General features: G+C 49.7%; 1 protein-coding gene and 1 long non-coding RNA gene across 8 annotated transcripts in view; one reads left to right on the top strand and one right to left on the bottom strand.

The window, feature by feature from the left end:
- LOC114050303 overlaps nucleotides 1-1,129 on the top strand; it is a 3,883-nt gene extending 2,754 nt beyond the window's left edge. Inside the window, exon 3 of the long non-coding RNA XR_003569983.1 lies at nucleotides 240-1,129. This is a non-coding gene — a long non-coding RNA (uncharacterized LOC114050303). The remainder of the gene's footprint in view (nucleotides 1-239) is intronic.
- Nucleotides 1,130-2,204: 1,075 nt separating this feature from the next.
- Nucleotides 2,205-13,027, bottom strand: part of LOC114050297 (homeobox protein Hox-A3-like) — a 20,209-nt gene continuing 9,386 nt past the window's right edge. For 5 of the 7 annotated variants that reach the window (XM_027871911.1, XM_027871914.1, XM_027871913.1 and 2 more), the window contains 2 exons: nucleotides 4,646-5,293; nucleotides 2,205-3,065 (listed from right to left, as the gene is read on the bottom strand). In XM_027871911.1, the coding sequence (XP_027727712.1) occupies nucleotides 2,293-3,065; nucleotides 4,646-5,174 (1,302 nt within the window). In that variant the 5' untranslated portion in view covers nucleotides 5,175-5,293 and the 3' untranslated portion in view covers nucleotides 2,205-2,292. Of the gene's footprint in view, nucleotides 3,066-4,645; nucleotides 5,294-8,158; nucleotides 8,230-12,884; nucleotides 12,987-13,027 lie in introns of those variants that run through there. The other 2 variants (XM_027871916.1, XM_027871917.1) reach the window with 2 other exon arrangements.

Below are 13,027 nucleotides of genomic sequence, written 5' to 3'. Positions count from 1 at the left end.
GAGAGAGAGAGAGAGAGAGAGAGAGAGAGAGAGAGAGAGAGAGAGAGAGAACACTTGGAAACATTGCATTTTATTAGAAAGAGGACAAACCACTTTTTCTGTTTCTGCTCTTTAACTGTCTGATTCTGTCTCTGTTTCTGAATCTTTCTTATTGTCTCTGTCTGTCTGTGTCTCTGTCCGTGTCTGTGTGTGTGTGTGTGTCTGTCTGTATCTGTCTCTCTCCGAAAAAAAAATACAAGGAGGACGAAGGAGGAGACCAGATTCAGAAAATGGGGGAAAATATACCAAATCCTGGGAAGAAGGTCCATGCGTGAAAGCTGCCACTGACTGTCCACCAGCCCACGGAAGGAGAAGGCTTGGCGATCGGCTACTGCCTACTCTCCCTTCACGTTCAGCCCCCTTTGTGAGCATGAACTACCGTAGTTACCGAAAAACTGCCTCAAACCTCAGAGGCGATTTATGATGGACTGTCTCTTCCAGGAGTGATTAACGACATGGGAAGCCATAAAAGACTGACTGTATTTCGAATTTGCCCCTTGGAAACGGCGTCCCGCCGCCTCTTATTTGGATGCCTAGCTCCGCTGGCCTGTATTTAAAGCAACCCCCGCACAATGTAACAGCCTTTAGCTTCTTTCTTCTGACCCTGGGAGGGAAAGTGTGGGAGTAGAGAGGTCCCCAGTGCCAAAGAGAGGAACGTCTTTCTCCTTTGAGCTGCCTTGGAGGAGAGAGACGTTGAGGCAGGAGAAGGGGAGAGATACACCGAGGGAGAAAGGGAAAGAGAAAGGCTCTCAAGAGAAGATGGCGATCGCCTTCCTTCCTCTTCAAGCAAGGGGTGGTGAATCTGCATCCCCGCCCCCATTGCCCCCCCCTCGACTCCCGCAGCTTCTCAGGCCCAGCACCAGCACCAGCACCTGTGATCGCGGCGCTTTGTTCCTGGCTTGCGAGCTCCAGGGTCACTCTGGCTCCCGCTCGGGGCCTGGCAGCTCGGAGAAGCAGCCCCAAGCCAGCCCAGCTACCGTGTGTCGGACCCGGAGCCCGCACCAAGGGCGCTCCCCCCCACACACATATATTTCTAACAGCACCCCAAGGCAAGCCCTAGGCCAAGGCTGGCTCCGTGGGGGACTGGGGCGGGGGTATTCGGGGGTTGGGGAAGAGGTGGGAGTAGGGGGGATGCCTTTGGCTACCTGTGCCCAGCCTCCCTTGTCCAGGGCGTGAGCTGCCCTCAATATCGGCCAAAGAACACGTTCCGAAAACCGAATTAGTCAGAATAAAAACTTTATTTTTTGTTCTTTTGTTTTTGCTTTTTTCAGAACGTGAGCAGCAAGGAATGTAGACCTCTAGAAACAAATCTTAGATTTTTTTTTTCACGTTTACAGATTGTTGGAGGGGGAGGGGGAGTTGTTCCGTTTAGCCTGATGTTACAAGCATAAACTACTGTTAGGAAAAAAAAAAAAAAAGCAAAAAGGTGGCTTCTCTCTGGTTTTGTTACAATCGTTACCATCTTGGTAAAGGAATTCTCTTTCCCTTTCGAACCAAACTGTCGTAGGACGCCAATCTGCTACTGAACCAAAGGTCAGAGGAGTGCTCCTGAACAATCAGGGTATAGATCTGGGGGGCGGGGGAGATTTTTTTAATATAAATATGAATGGATGGGGATAAATAATATTTAAACACTTAGATTACTCAATGTTTGCAAAAAAATATAAATAAATCTGACTGTTCACCAGCATACACACATCGAGAGACGGACACAGATTCATTATTGTCCAGGGAGACCCTGTTTCAAAGCGCCCTTTGATATCTTTTCTCGCTTTTTTTAAAGAAGTGCAATAAAAAACAACTAAAAATAATAATAATAATAAAACACAACTTAATCGCTTCCCCTCGGGAGCTGTAATGTACGAACAAATTCACATTGAAGAACCCGGCTAGAAAATTTGTTCATATACCCTGTTTCTGATAAAAGAGTAAAGAAGGTGAAGGAAGGAAGGCCCCTCCTCTCACCCCACCACCCCAGCCAAGGAGAGCCAGAGGACTCGAGCTGGGGGCAGATAAATATCACCATGGAAACTCTAGAGCCATTCAAGCAACGAATATTGCTACGTCATATAAACTATAAAAAGGCTTTACCCAAGAAAACAAAAGAGAGGATGGGGGAGGGGAGAGAGAAAGAGAAATAGAGACTGGGAAAGAAGGACCATTAAAAAAAAAGAAAGCAAAAAAAAAAAAAACCCAACAGAACTAAAAAGAGAGAAGTGGGTTGACTTTGTGTTCACTCAACCCCAAGGTCCATCACAGATGGGTCAGTTTGGGCGCCTCCTGAATTCTTCCCTGAGAAGGATGGTGAGCTGTAAGGTCTGTGTAGGTGGGGTGGGGCTCACAAGGTCCGTGATGATGGTTGTTGGCTATGGTCCCAGCCCCCCCATAGTCCATGTTGGCTGAGACGGGATGGGGGAGATGAGTCAGACCAAAGATGGAAGACCCGGAATTACTCATGGGATCCACATAGTTGCCCCCAACGAAGACGGGGCTTCCCTGTAAGTGTGGGGTCCCATAACTACCGTTGCCTTGGAGGGAGTGAGGGTCATAATCTGGAGTGACCGAGGCAGTCCCCGAGTACCGCTTCTGAGGAGGTGGGCAGCTGTTAAGGGCAGCTGAGTAGGAGTTGGGGAGGCCATAGGTGTTCTGATGAGGCTTGCTAAAGGACGGGGGCGACTGGGGCTCGTAGGGAACACTGTTGACCAGAGAATGCATAGAGTTTAGGTACCCCCCAGCCCCAGGAGGAACCGGGCTGCGGCTGGGGGACTGCCCTCCAGAGGACGTCATCATGCCCTTGCCCTTCTGATCCTTTTTATATTTCATCCTGCGGTTCTGAAACCAGATTTTGATCTGTCTCTCCGTAAGGTTGAGCAAGTTGGCCATCTCGACCCTCCTGGGCCTACACAGATACCGATTGAAGTGAAATTCCTTCTCCAGCTCCACCAGCTGGGCACTTGTGTAAGCTGTTCGAGCCCTCTTGGATGACGCCTGCCCCGGGGGGCTTTTATCGCCAGCGCAACTCTCACCTACACAAATCACACACAAAGAAGAGGATGAGTACTGCACAGTCAGAGAGCCCCTGCAGCCTGAGCCAATGAACATGGGAATACCCCGGGACCATTGGGAGGTGATTAGGACAGCTGGCCCAGAGAGGTGCTGTCCTTCATGGCCTGCTCCTCTCCACCCCTTCCCCCTTCTGTTCCCCCTCCATGCCCTGGGAGGTCTCTGGCAGTCTAAACTGAAAGGACACCCCCCTCCAAACGAGGTGACAAAGTCCTTTCTCTCAGGTATTTTAGGAAGACATAGTTGTTTTAAAGAGTGAAAGGAAAATGTGAAACAGACCACTGAAACAAAACTTAGGGTGAAATTCAGTGTAGTGTAAAATTCATCTTCATCCTTCGAGATAAAAAGGAAGCCCCCCCCAAAAAAAGCCTCCCCCCCCCACAGTAAGAGGGTAGTCTGCTTTAATTCTCTCTCCAGTTGCTTTAGATCTCCAATTCTCCAGGCATGTATAGTGAGGGTGAAGACATCTAAGCAGACATGCTTGAAAGAAAGGCCCTGAAGCGTCCTGAATACTGGATGAGAGCCATCAGAGAGTATAACTTGCCCTTTCCTTGAATGGGTATCATATACCTAGAAAATGAGTGGGGGGTGGGGTTGATGACTTTAGCTAGGAGGCGTGTGGCATGGGGAACTCATTCCAGACTTTCCCAAGATTTTACTTCCATTCCTGTTCTTCCTGGGCTCCCCCAAGGCAGGCCCAGTCAAACATGGTTTTCTCCAGGTTTAGAACTACTTCAAGCAACATCAGCTGGAAAGGGGGCAGATGTAAACAAGATGCCTCAAAGCTACAGCTAGGGCTCTTTCATCCACTGGGGTTTGTATCACTCAGGCCCATGTGGTTCACATTAAGATGACAAATGCCACAATTCCCCACCCCTCTGCCTTCTTTTTTTCTCCCAAGGCCTGACTTTATTGTGCTAACACAGAGCATAGGTTTACTAGAACGCGATAATCCAAGGCCTCAACCTGCTAGAACAAAAATAGCATCTGATTATAAGCACAGCATTGATTCTGACTGCAGGTGATCATGAATCATTTTATTGGAGTTACACTTCAGCCTGGGATCACTGTCTTATTATATTCAATCTGTGCCAAAAAAGGGGGGAGGGGAGAAAGAAAAAGAGTATGACTCAGGATGGTCTTCTGGCTAAGGGCCCAGGCCTCAGGCCTCCACATACATCAAAACTCTAACTGAAAGACAAGGGATGGAGCCAGATTCTTACTCTTGACCTCTTGGAAGGGCCATACTGACCATCACCAAGATTCTAGGAAAAGGGAAAGATGGTACCCTAGGCTCAGTTTCCTTTGCTACACTCAGAGAACCACTCTCTTGGGAAAAGAAATCTGAAAAGTTTATGGAAAAAACCCCAAAGAACACCAAAGCATGGGGGTGTTTATGCAGCCCTGTGGTCCTGTCTCAACTAGATTGGTTCTGGATCAGGGAGGAGTGGAGGGAGGGAAGGAGGAAGCGGTCTGAACAAGGGGAACTTGGGGGAAAGGGAGGCAGGTGAGTACCATCGCTTGCCGTGCCAACCGTGGTTACCTGAACTGGAGCTGCTGTTTTTCTGCTTTGTGTTTTGACGAGACTCTTTCATCCAGGGAAAGATTTGTTTGGACATGGTAGGAGAATTGAGCATGGGACTCTTGGTGGGGGCTGGGTTGCTGCTGGCATTTTGAGGTGGTGAGACAGAGGGAGGGGGCTGTGAGGATGATGGAGTTGAAGGAACAGGGGGCTGAGACGGCTGCTGGGGCTGTTGGGACGGGGGTGGTGGAGCCTGCTGCTGCTGCTGGGGCTGCTGCGGGGGCTGCTGCGATTCGGGAAGGCCCTGAGCCTGGCCACCCTGGACCCCGATGGTTCTCAGGCAACTCTCGTGGATGTCATTGGCCTTGTGGCGGGCCACAGCGGTGCCAGGGGACTGCAGGGAGCAGGCCGGCCGATGGTATTCGCTTTCCACCAGCGCCGAAGGCGGAGGATATTGCTGATGATTCGCATTATAAGTGAAACCGTTTGCTCCTTGGTAGGGGTAGCCGCCATAGATCGCCGCACTGTCGTAGTAGGTCGCTTTTTGCATTTCGTTGTATCCCAGTATTTATTTCACACACTGACAGGGTCTTGACACCCTTGAAGCCGAACATTGGCAACCCCCTCCGTCACGTGACGTTTCTCTGCCAATGGCCGCCCCCGACAGACCTGGGGGTGGGGGGAGAGATGAGAAGCGCAGCGCGGTGAGGGCTCAGTACAAATCCATCTTACTTTCAATAGCTAAGTGACATGAAAGCCATAGAAGAAAAAGTGGTCAGCAATATTTAGCAGCATGACTTGGCCCGGGGCGCTGGGAGGCGAGCTATAAAAAGCCGCTGGAATTTACTGGCAGCTTCCAATATTTGGTTAACTTGGGCCTGAAGTTGGGGGGCTTTCCAAGCAGAGGGGGCCTGGGGGTTGGGGTGGGCACGGGCTTTGTGCTCCCTTTCTCTCTTGATTACATCCCCCAGGCAGGAAGGAAATGGGACAATTGAGATCTTCCTTTGCCAGAGACGGAGGATCCAGAGAACCGCAGTCTTGGCCCCTTCCTTTCTCACCTCTTCTGGTGGGGTCGTTGTCACCCTCGCCCTTTGGGGAGGTGCTAAGGGCAGAGGGGAGCTATTGGATAGCCAGTTCTAGGGACAAGGCTTCTAATTCCCAAAGAGATCAGCACCATTTCTTCCCCTCCTGTAGTCTACTACATATCCTCCTGCACATTCGCAGACACACAGAGAAACCCCACACACGCGCGCACACACACGCACACAAGCCCCCGAAAGTTATGCTGGTCTCTTTGGGATTCGAGGAAACCAACCCTTGCAGGCCCAGTTCAATTTCAAAGATCACATATTCTGGGCTATTTACCACCTTTTCCATCTAAACTAACCCCGTGGGGCTCCGGATTCACCCTCATTCAGAGAAATTGGAGGAAATATAGGGGGAAACAACAAAAATCCCTCCTCTTCCATCCCCATTAAGTCACTATTCAAACTAGGGGGTTGATCTTTTCTCCTCTTTTTTCTTCCACGATCCCTGTTCCCAGATCCCCTGGACTCAGCAACCACCTTCAGAGCTGTCTTCCAAAGCAAAAGGCACCCCATCCCTGCCTCCCAGGAATGTCTGAGGTGCTGGCTTTTTCATGGCACCTACCAAATTCTACCTGTTAAAACATGATGGATTAGAGGGGGAAGAACCCACCAGGAACCTGAAAAACCAGCGTTCATCTCCATGACCACCGATTGAACTTTCCTTCCAACTTAACGATAATAGGCTCTGTCTTGCAAACTGCTATGCAATTTGATGTATGGGGGTCATTTGGCTCAGGAAGATGGGATGGAAAGACAAACCAGAAATCACTCCTTCAGGTCCTCAGTCGTTTTTGTTGTTTTCAAAGATGTTTGCTAACTCCATTACTTTACCTGCCTTCCAATAACCAATTAAACATGGGACACAAGAGTTAACTGAGATTTGGAGTGGAGAGAGTGCTCTGGGAACTGAGATGCAGAGAGTTTCTTTGGATTTCCAGCCTTAACAAATCCAATCTCTTATTACCCAAATCCAATGTCTTATTACTCAAAAAAGTTCCATCCATGTGTGAACACACACACAACATTAATGCTATTTCCTCTGGGCACTTAAGAAAGTAATAATGACCTACTTGTGGAGGGGGAAATGGCCATTTTCAGTCCTAACTCTATATATTTGCATTCCAAGTTGTTCAAGACTACAAGGGAATAGCAGGCACTTTGTTAGCTTAAAAAAAATGTACATCTATCAGTGGGTGATTCTGATTTCGTTTTTAATAATCTGCTCCTTTGGATTTTATTATTAAACCAACAATCTGATCAACATCTGGAAAGCAGGCACAATTAATTTTCCAGCACCTCAATTAAAAATTACAGCATCCCTTACCCAAAGTGATTGTGTGTGAGCCCTAGGCTCTGCAGTATTGTTTAGCCCTTGGAAATAGATGAGAAGAGCCAGATAGTACAACTGGAAGAAAATCAAATCTTAAATAATAGTGTAGAAGCCAGTGGTGAATTTAATATCACAATTTCCTGTTCTCCTACTGAAAAGGGTTCCTATTCCATTTGACAGTGTTAATGTCTAACATTGTAAATATTTTAGATACCAGGCTTGTGTTAAATACAATGTCAGGTTAAGAAAATCACTCCAGACACTTGAACAGCAAGATATTAGATAAAACAAAATTAAGTTGATTTTGAAAGTGCAATACTTCAAGTGACTTGCTAATCCATTATCCCAAGCCAGAACGGGTTCCTGCTTAACTTCAAGGCTTTCACAAAGTTGTGTACTGCTTGGTTAAAATGAAAAGGAAAACAACAACCCAGCCCCAAAGATGTGGAGTCACTTTCTAGGTCCAACCCCAAAGTTATCCCTATTGTCTGAGGACCCCAGACAACCCTCAGGGCCCAAACAACCTCCCCCCAAGTTTGTTTCTTAATGAAGAAGTTGGAGGTCAGCCTGGCAAGAGGTTCCCCCTCCACCCCAAAGACAAAGGCTTGAGCAATGATTCCAGGGCAAAAAAAACCAAAATCTATTTCTGGGCCATAACCAGGTGCAGCTGAGCAGAAAACGAGTCAGAGGCTACATGGGCTGCCTGGAACAGCCCCTATTGTCTTCCTTTTAGATATGGCCAAATTCAGACTCCTTTCTCCCCCACCCCCTTGCTCTCCTACTGCCCCCTCAAGTTCTCACCCCAAATCAGAAGGGGGAAGCCAGGTGAGAAAAGCCCCTACAAGTTCCCCACTCCTCCATCTCCACGAAAAAGAAAAGTTACGGGAAGAGAAAAGTGGGCATGGGAGGTGGGGGTGGGGGGGCGGGGGTTGGGGAAAACGGCCTGAACTCGAAGTCTAAGGGTATCAGTCACTGCCTGCGAGGAAGCTGCAGCTTGTGAACTCTTCATGAACCGAGATTTAAGTCTGTGGCCATAAATCACCGAGACACAAACTCCACCATTCAGCACTGATAGCGGCGGCGGCGGCGGCAGCGGCGGCCTGTGGCCCAGCTTACCTTAACTTCTGACGACGGACGCGGAAGGAGGCAGGCACCCTCCTCCCGTGCTCCGGGCCGGCCCGCCAGCCCGCGGCCCCGCTGCCCCGGCCCAGGTCCCCACCGGCTCGATCGGGATGGGCACCAGCTCCAGGCATCAGCCGCCGGGAGGAAGACCCCGGAGCCCAGGACCCGAGGAGAGGCGTCACTCCACTCACAGCTCCTGCACGACTCGCCAAGGGCTGGCTGGGGCGGCTCGGACCCCCCCTCCCCCCACCCTACCCCCTCCCCTAGCACTCCCTCCCTGCCCTTCCTGAGGGCAGCAGCCGGGGCCCTGAGATAAGAGCTATCGCTGCGCGGGGCTTTTCCTAGGGTAGTGGCACCGAGGTGGGTATGTTTCTTATGAATATTACACGCGGAGCAGCAGCTTCTGGTCTGGGTGGGGGGTGGGGGTGGGGTGGGGGTGGGGGAGAGGCAAAGCCGACTGGGGAAGCGCGGGCCGGAGTGGGGGATGGGGATCGAGGAAGCTGAGGAGTGAGAAGAGAGAGGGAGTGAACGAGTAAAGGAGGGCGGCCTCCCCCCACCCCCCACCTCCTCATCCCCACCCCCTCCCTGCTCTGAGGCGTCACTAAAGTCCAGGAAAATTATGCTAATGAAGACAAACAGCTCTCACAAAGGGGCTCTCTCACCAGGGTCTTTATTTCTTATGAATCTGTTTGAGAAACCTAAGATAGTGAGCAACCATTGGGGGCGGGGGAGAGAGAAACTAGGGTGGGGGGCACCAAAGTTTCCCTGAGACTCTAAGCGGTTAACTTCCGAAGATGTTCTTGCCCCCTTCACCATCCTCAACTTCCAGGGAAAGAGATGTGGGCCTCCATTTCCCCAGCTTTTACTGAGAGCTGATAGGGGTCAGAATAGAGCTGGGGTTAGAATAGAGCTAGGGTCAATCATTGCATCCACCTGGTTTCGACTGTATTTTTAGACAGAAAGTTTCAGCTTCAGGGGGAGCTGGGAGATGGGGGAGGCAGGAAAACTCACATTTCAACGCCAATCCGGCCTTAGCGCCTGGGATGTGCAATGGGGCTCACTTAGGTTATCGCATGTGTGTCCCTGGGTCTAAACTGTTCTCTAATCTAGACTAGCTGCCGGTTAAGCCCTGGATGGCATAGGTGGTGTGTATTGTACTACTCCCAACGCTAGCTACAAGCTGTTCTTTCAGATTTACTGGGTTGGGGGGAGCTGGGAGAAGGAGTGTGGGGATTCACTTCTGGTATTATGTCCATTTCAGGGTGGACTTTCACCCCCCCCCTCCCAAACGTGCCTAAAACTGAGCAGAGGATTATAGTCACACCACAGAAGGTCAATTTCTGTTGGCCTGGTGGGTGTCCTGTGTGGCAGCAAGGGAGAAATAGAGATTTTTGCGTAATTACGAGGCGTCAGCGGCCCCATCCTTCTCAAAGAAAGGCGTTAAAAAATATAAATAATATGTTTAAACTTGCAAGGAGCCAAGGTATCACCTTAGAGCAAAAACAAAGCCAGGGAAAAGGGAGCAATCCGAAAGCGCTCTCAGGCCAGGGCGGCCGCTCATGCATACCAATGGTTTTTTGTCATTTATGGCCAGGCAAGATTTATGACTTCATGCACCAAAGCTGTAAACAGAGAACTAAAACAGAAAACACTTGCTCCTTATGGCATATTGCAGCGGCCCAACATGAAAGGAGAAGCCCGGTCGCGTAGGAGGCGAGGCGAGAGGGGGCCGAAAAATTCGCTGGCCTGCATTTCTCTTCAAGCCATCAGCCCACCCCCAGGTTGGATGTTTCCCTGGAAGAAAGGAGGCGTAGGTCAATAATCAACCCCGCACTTTCTCCTCCAAATTGCTGATGCAACTGGCTCCCCGTTTTCAGCTAAACTAGCTAGAAGGAACGAAAGAAAAGCTTCGAGAAACCTAGGACAAGAAGAGCGGGACGCTAAGCAGCGGGCGACCTGGGTTGGAGGTGGGACAGGGCAGAGATGGGCTGCGGCTGCAAAGGCGAAGTGGAGGGGAGATATCTCTCCCCACTTTGCGTTCTTTTGGAATTGAGCATGCCATAAAAAGACCCTAGGAAGTCCACTCTCGAGACTAGGCTAGCGTGCCTCTAACCTGGGGAGCCAAAGACCTGCCCAAGAAGGAAAGAATCTCAAATAGAAGGCTGGGATGAGAGGCATATGTTAGCTTCCCGGCGCGCACCTCTGAACCAGCAGAGTAGGGTTCCTGAACAGACAAACGTGCTTTCTTCGTTGGCTTTTTCTGCTCCGGCCAGTCGTGGGCCATAGGCAGGGAAGGGGGGCTAGGTGTGCAAGTATCTGGGGAAGAAGGCGGCCAGGGATGCGAACGGATGTCCCTCCCCAAGTCACTTACAGAAATGGTTACTTTGAAAGGATTAATAGTTCATTTCTAACAATCATTTTGTTCATCCCTGGTTAAGGTTTTTACAGCGTAATTGGTTTGGTTTTTGTTTATTTTAAAACAACAACAAAAATAAAACCAATCGCCTTGAAATGATTTATGGGTTCAGAGATTCTCCCTCCACCCCAGCAGTCCCTGGCTCTGCTCGCGATCTCTCAAAGCCAAATTTCTTTCGCGTACGTTTTCTTCCCATTTTCTCTCGATCTTCCTTGTGAATTCAATCAGCTTCCTTTTTTCCTGACGAACAAGTAGAACGAGGGAACCCCGAGGCTCTAACCTTTCCTCTCGGCCTTGAGACTGAGAAATCTACAATTTCTGGGTTTTCGAAGATAGGAAAATCAAACTCTTCTGAGAAGATTGAGATGTCTTCCAATCTTCTATTCGGGGTTTTATCTGAAAGGGAGAAAAGCTCCTAGGAGCGTGATTTCCCGATATAAGCTAGGGAGCTCTTCCTTTTAGACGTGTTCGGGATCTGAGGGGGAGAAAGAGACAGGAATTTTTGCTGCAAAATCCCACCCGATCAAAATCGGAATGCAACCTACATCCCCGTCATTCTTAAGATGGGGGTGATGAGGCCGTGCCTATGGGAAGGAGACTCCTTTCATCTGCTTTGGCTGCATCGCCTTCCCCTTTCCGGAGAAGCGAATTCTGTAAATTGTTTCTAGCACATTTTGTTCAGTGCGGATGCTCTCTTAGAGGAGATCCGGTAAGCGGAGTCTCGCTTGATATCCATTTGACTCGCCAGCACAAACAGATAATAAAGGACGGCTCTGCAAACCTCCGCTTGCTCTCACTTTCTTCCTAGTGAAACTATATTATTTATGAGTCCTTAACTGGGTCAAAAACGCGCCAGAACTGGGTCATAAATCATAGGAAACGCTGACAAGTAATTGAACTGCAATTAAAGCTTACATTTTATTTTCAAGGGGCGTTTTAGGCCACTTAAAATAGCCTCTGTAAAACATGTTTACCTATGAAATCGGCAATGGATGAGCCGCCTTTGCTAGATGGGAGGGGGGGGGAGGGGGGAAAAGGAAATATCACTTAAGCCGGGAAACTTGATTGGACTTTTTTTTTTTAATTGAGGTTGGAGTGAAAAAGGAAAGAGTTGCTTTTGTTCCAAAGTCCTAAGAGTTCTAACCGACCATTCCTTCCCTGTACCCAGGGAGTACCAGAGACAAGCTTGGCTTCTACATGAGTTCCCGAAGCAAGCTTAGAACCGGAGGTGGAGAAACTACCTAGGAATTTGGGACAAACAGGTTAGGTTCTCAGTAGCATCCTTCCCCGGGGTAGAGAATGTCTGCCAGGGACCTCAGAGCGCCATAAATCTCAGCTCGGCTCTGGTTCCTTGCCACAGCCGGCTTCTGCCTGCCTATCCTAGCTTTCCACTACATACTTCAGCTGAGGACCTGGGGTCCCGGGCCTAAAGTCTCCCAACTAAGTGTCTTCTGTGACCAAGGGGAACAGGGACCATGTCCTACTGTTCAAGGAGAGAGAAGTGGATCCAGGGTCCTTTTCCTTTCCTCAGATCTTTCCAAGCCCAGGGCTTGCCCCCTCCTCTACAGTTTTTAGGAGAAACCAAAGTCGGAGGCCCCTGTCCCCAACCTACCTATCCCTTTTTTCTTTTTCTCGCTCTTCAAACTGAGATTGTCCAATTTCCCATCCCATCTCAGGTGCACAAAACAGAGAGAAGAAAACAATGGAGTCACTTTCCCCAATTTGGACTTCCTCTGTACTGTTTCCAGGAAAGCCTGTGAGCCTAGCACCCAAATAGTAAACACAGTAGTGAGACCCATCACAGATAAGATGGAAGCCACGCAATGCTCTCAGTCAGTTCCCTCTCCCGGCTCACCAGCTATTGTAGCCACAGAGAGTCCACCGTCTCCAACAAAACAGACAAGAGGCCCCCTCACTCCCACCCTCCAGTCCCCCACTGGACAAGCACACCAACAAAAACCTAACTGTCCAGGCCGTAGCTTCAGGATCTTCCTTCGGACAAGGTCCTGGAAGCAGAACATATTCTAGAAATGATAACACTACGAAGAGTCAAAGAAGGCTCCTTAGGGGCTGAGGCCAACGGAGCACCTCTCTTCCACCCACCTACACACACAGACATGCCTAGAAAAGAAACTCTGGCTTCACTGAGCTAGCCGGGGAGTTCGGGACGATTTTCTGAACCAAGACAAAGGGGAAAAGAACACGCACTGCAATCAGGTCCGCATATTCCCTTGAGCCTCTGGGGCTGACCTGTGCCTCAATCAGCAATAATTTATCGAAGAAGCCAACAATCAACGGAAATACCTTAAAACCAAATCCATCCTCCTGCCGAAGCCTGGCGTCCCATCAGCTTGACAGTAATCTTTCCATGAGCCCTAGAATACTGCAGCCAGCACGGGAAGCTCTCTGAGGAGGAGAAGGGGAAAGAGAAGAAGGGGGGGGGGGGG

This window comes from Vombatus ursinus, unplaced genomic scaffold, assembly GCF_900497805.2.
Source record: "Vombatus ursinus unplaced genomic scaffold, bare-nosed wombat genome assembly UNPS02014799.1, whole genome shotgun sequence".
In the NCBI taxonomy this organism is placed as follows: Eukaryota; Metazoa; Chordata; class Mammalia; order Diprotodontia; family Vombatidae; genus Vombatus; species Vombatus ursinus.
Note: the sequence above shows the minus strand (reverse complement) of the source record. Positions and strands in the feature narration are given on the sequence as shown.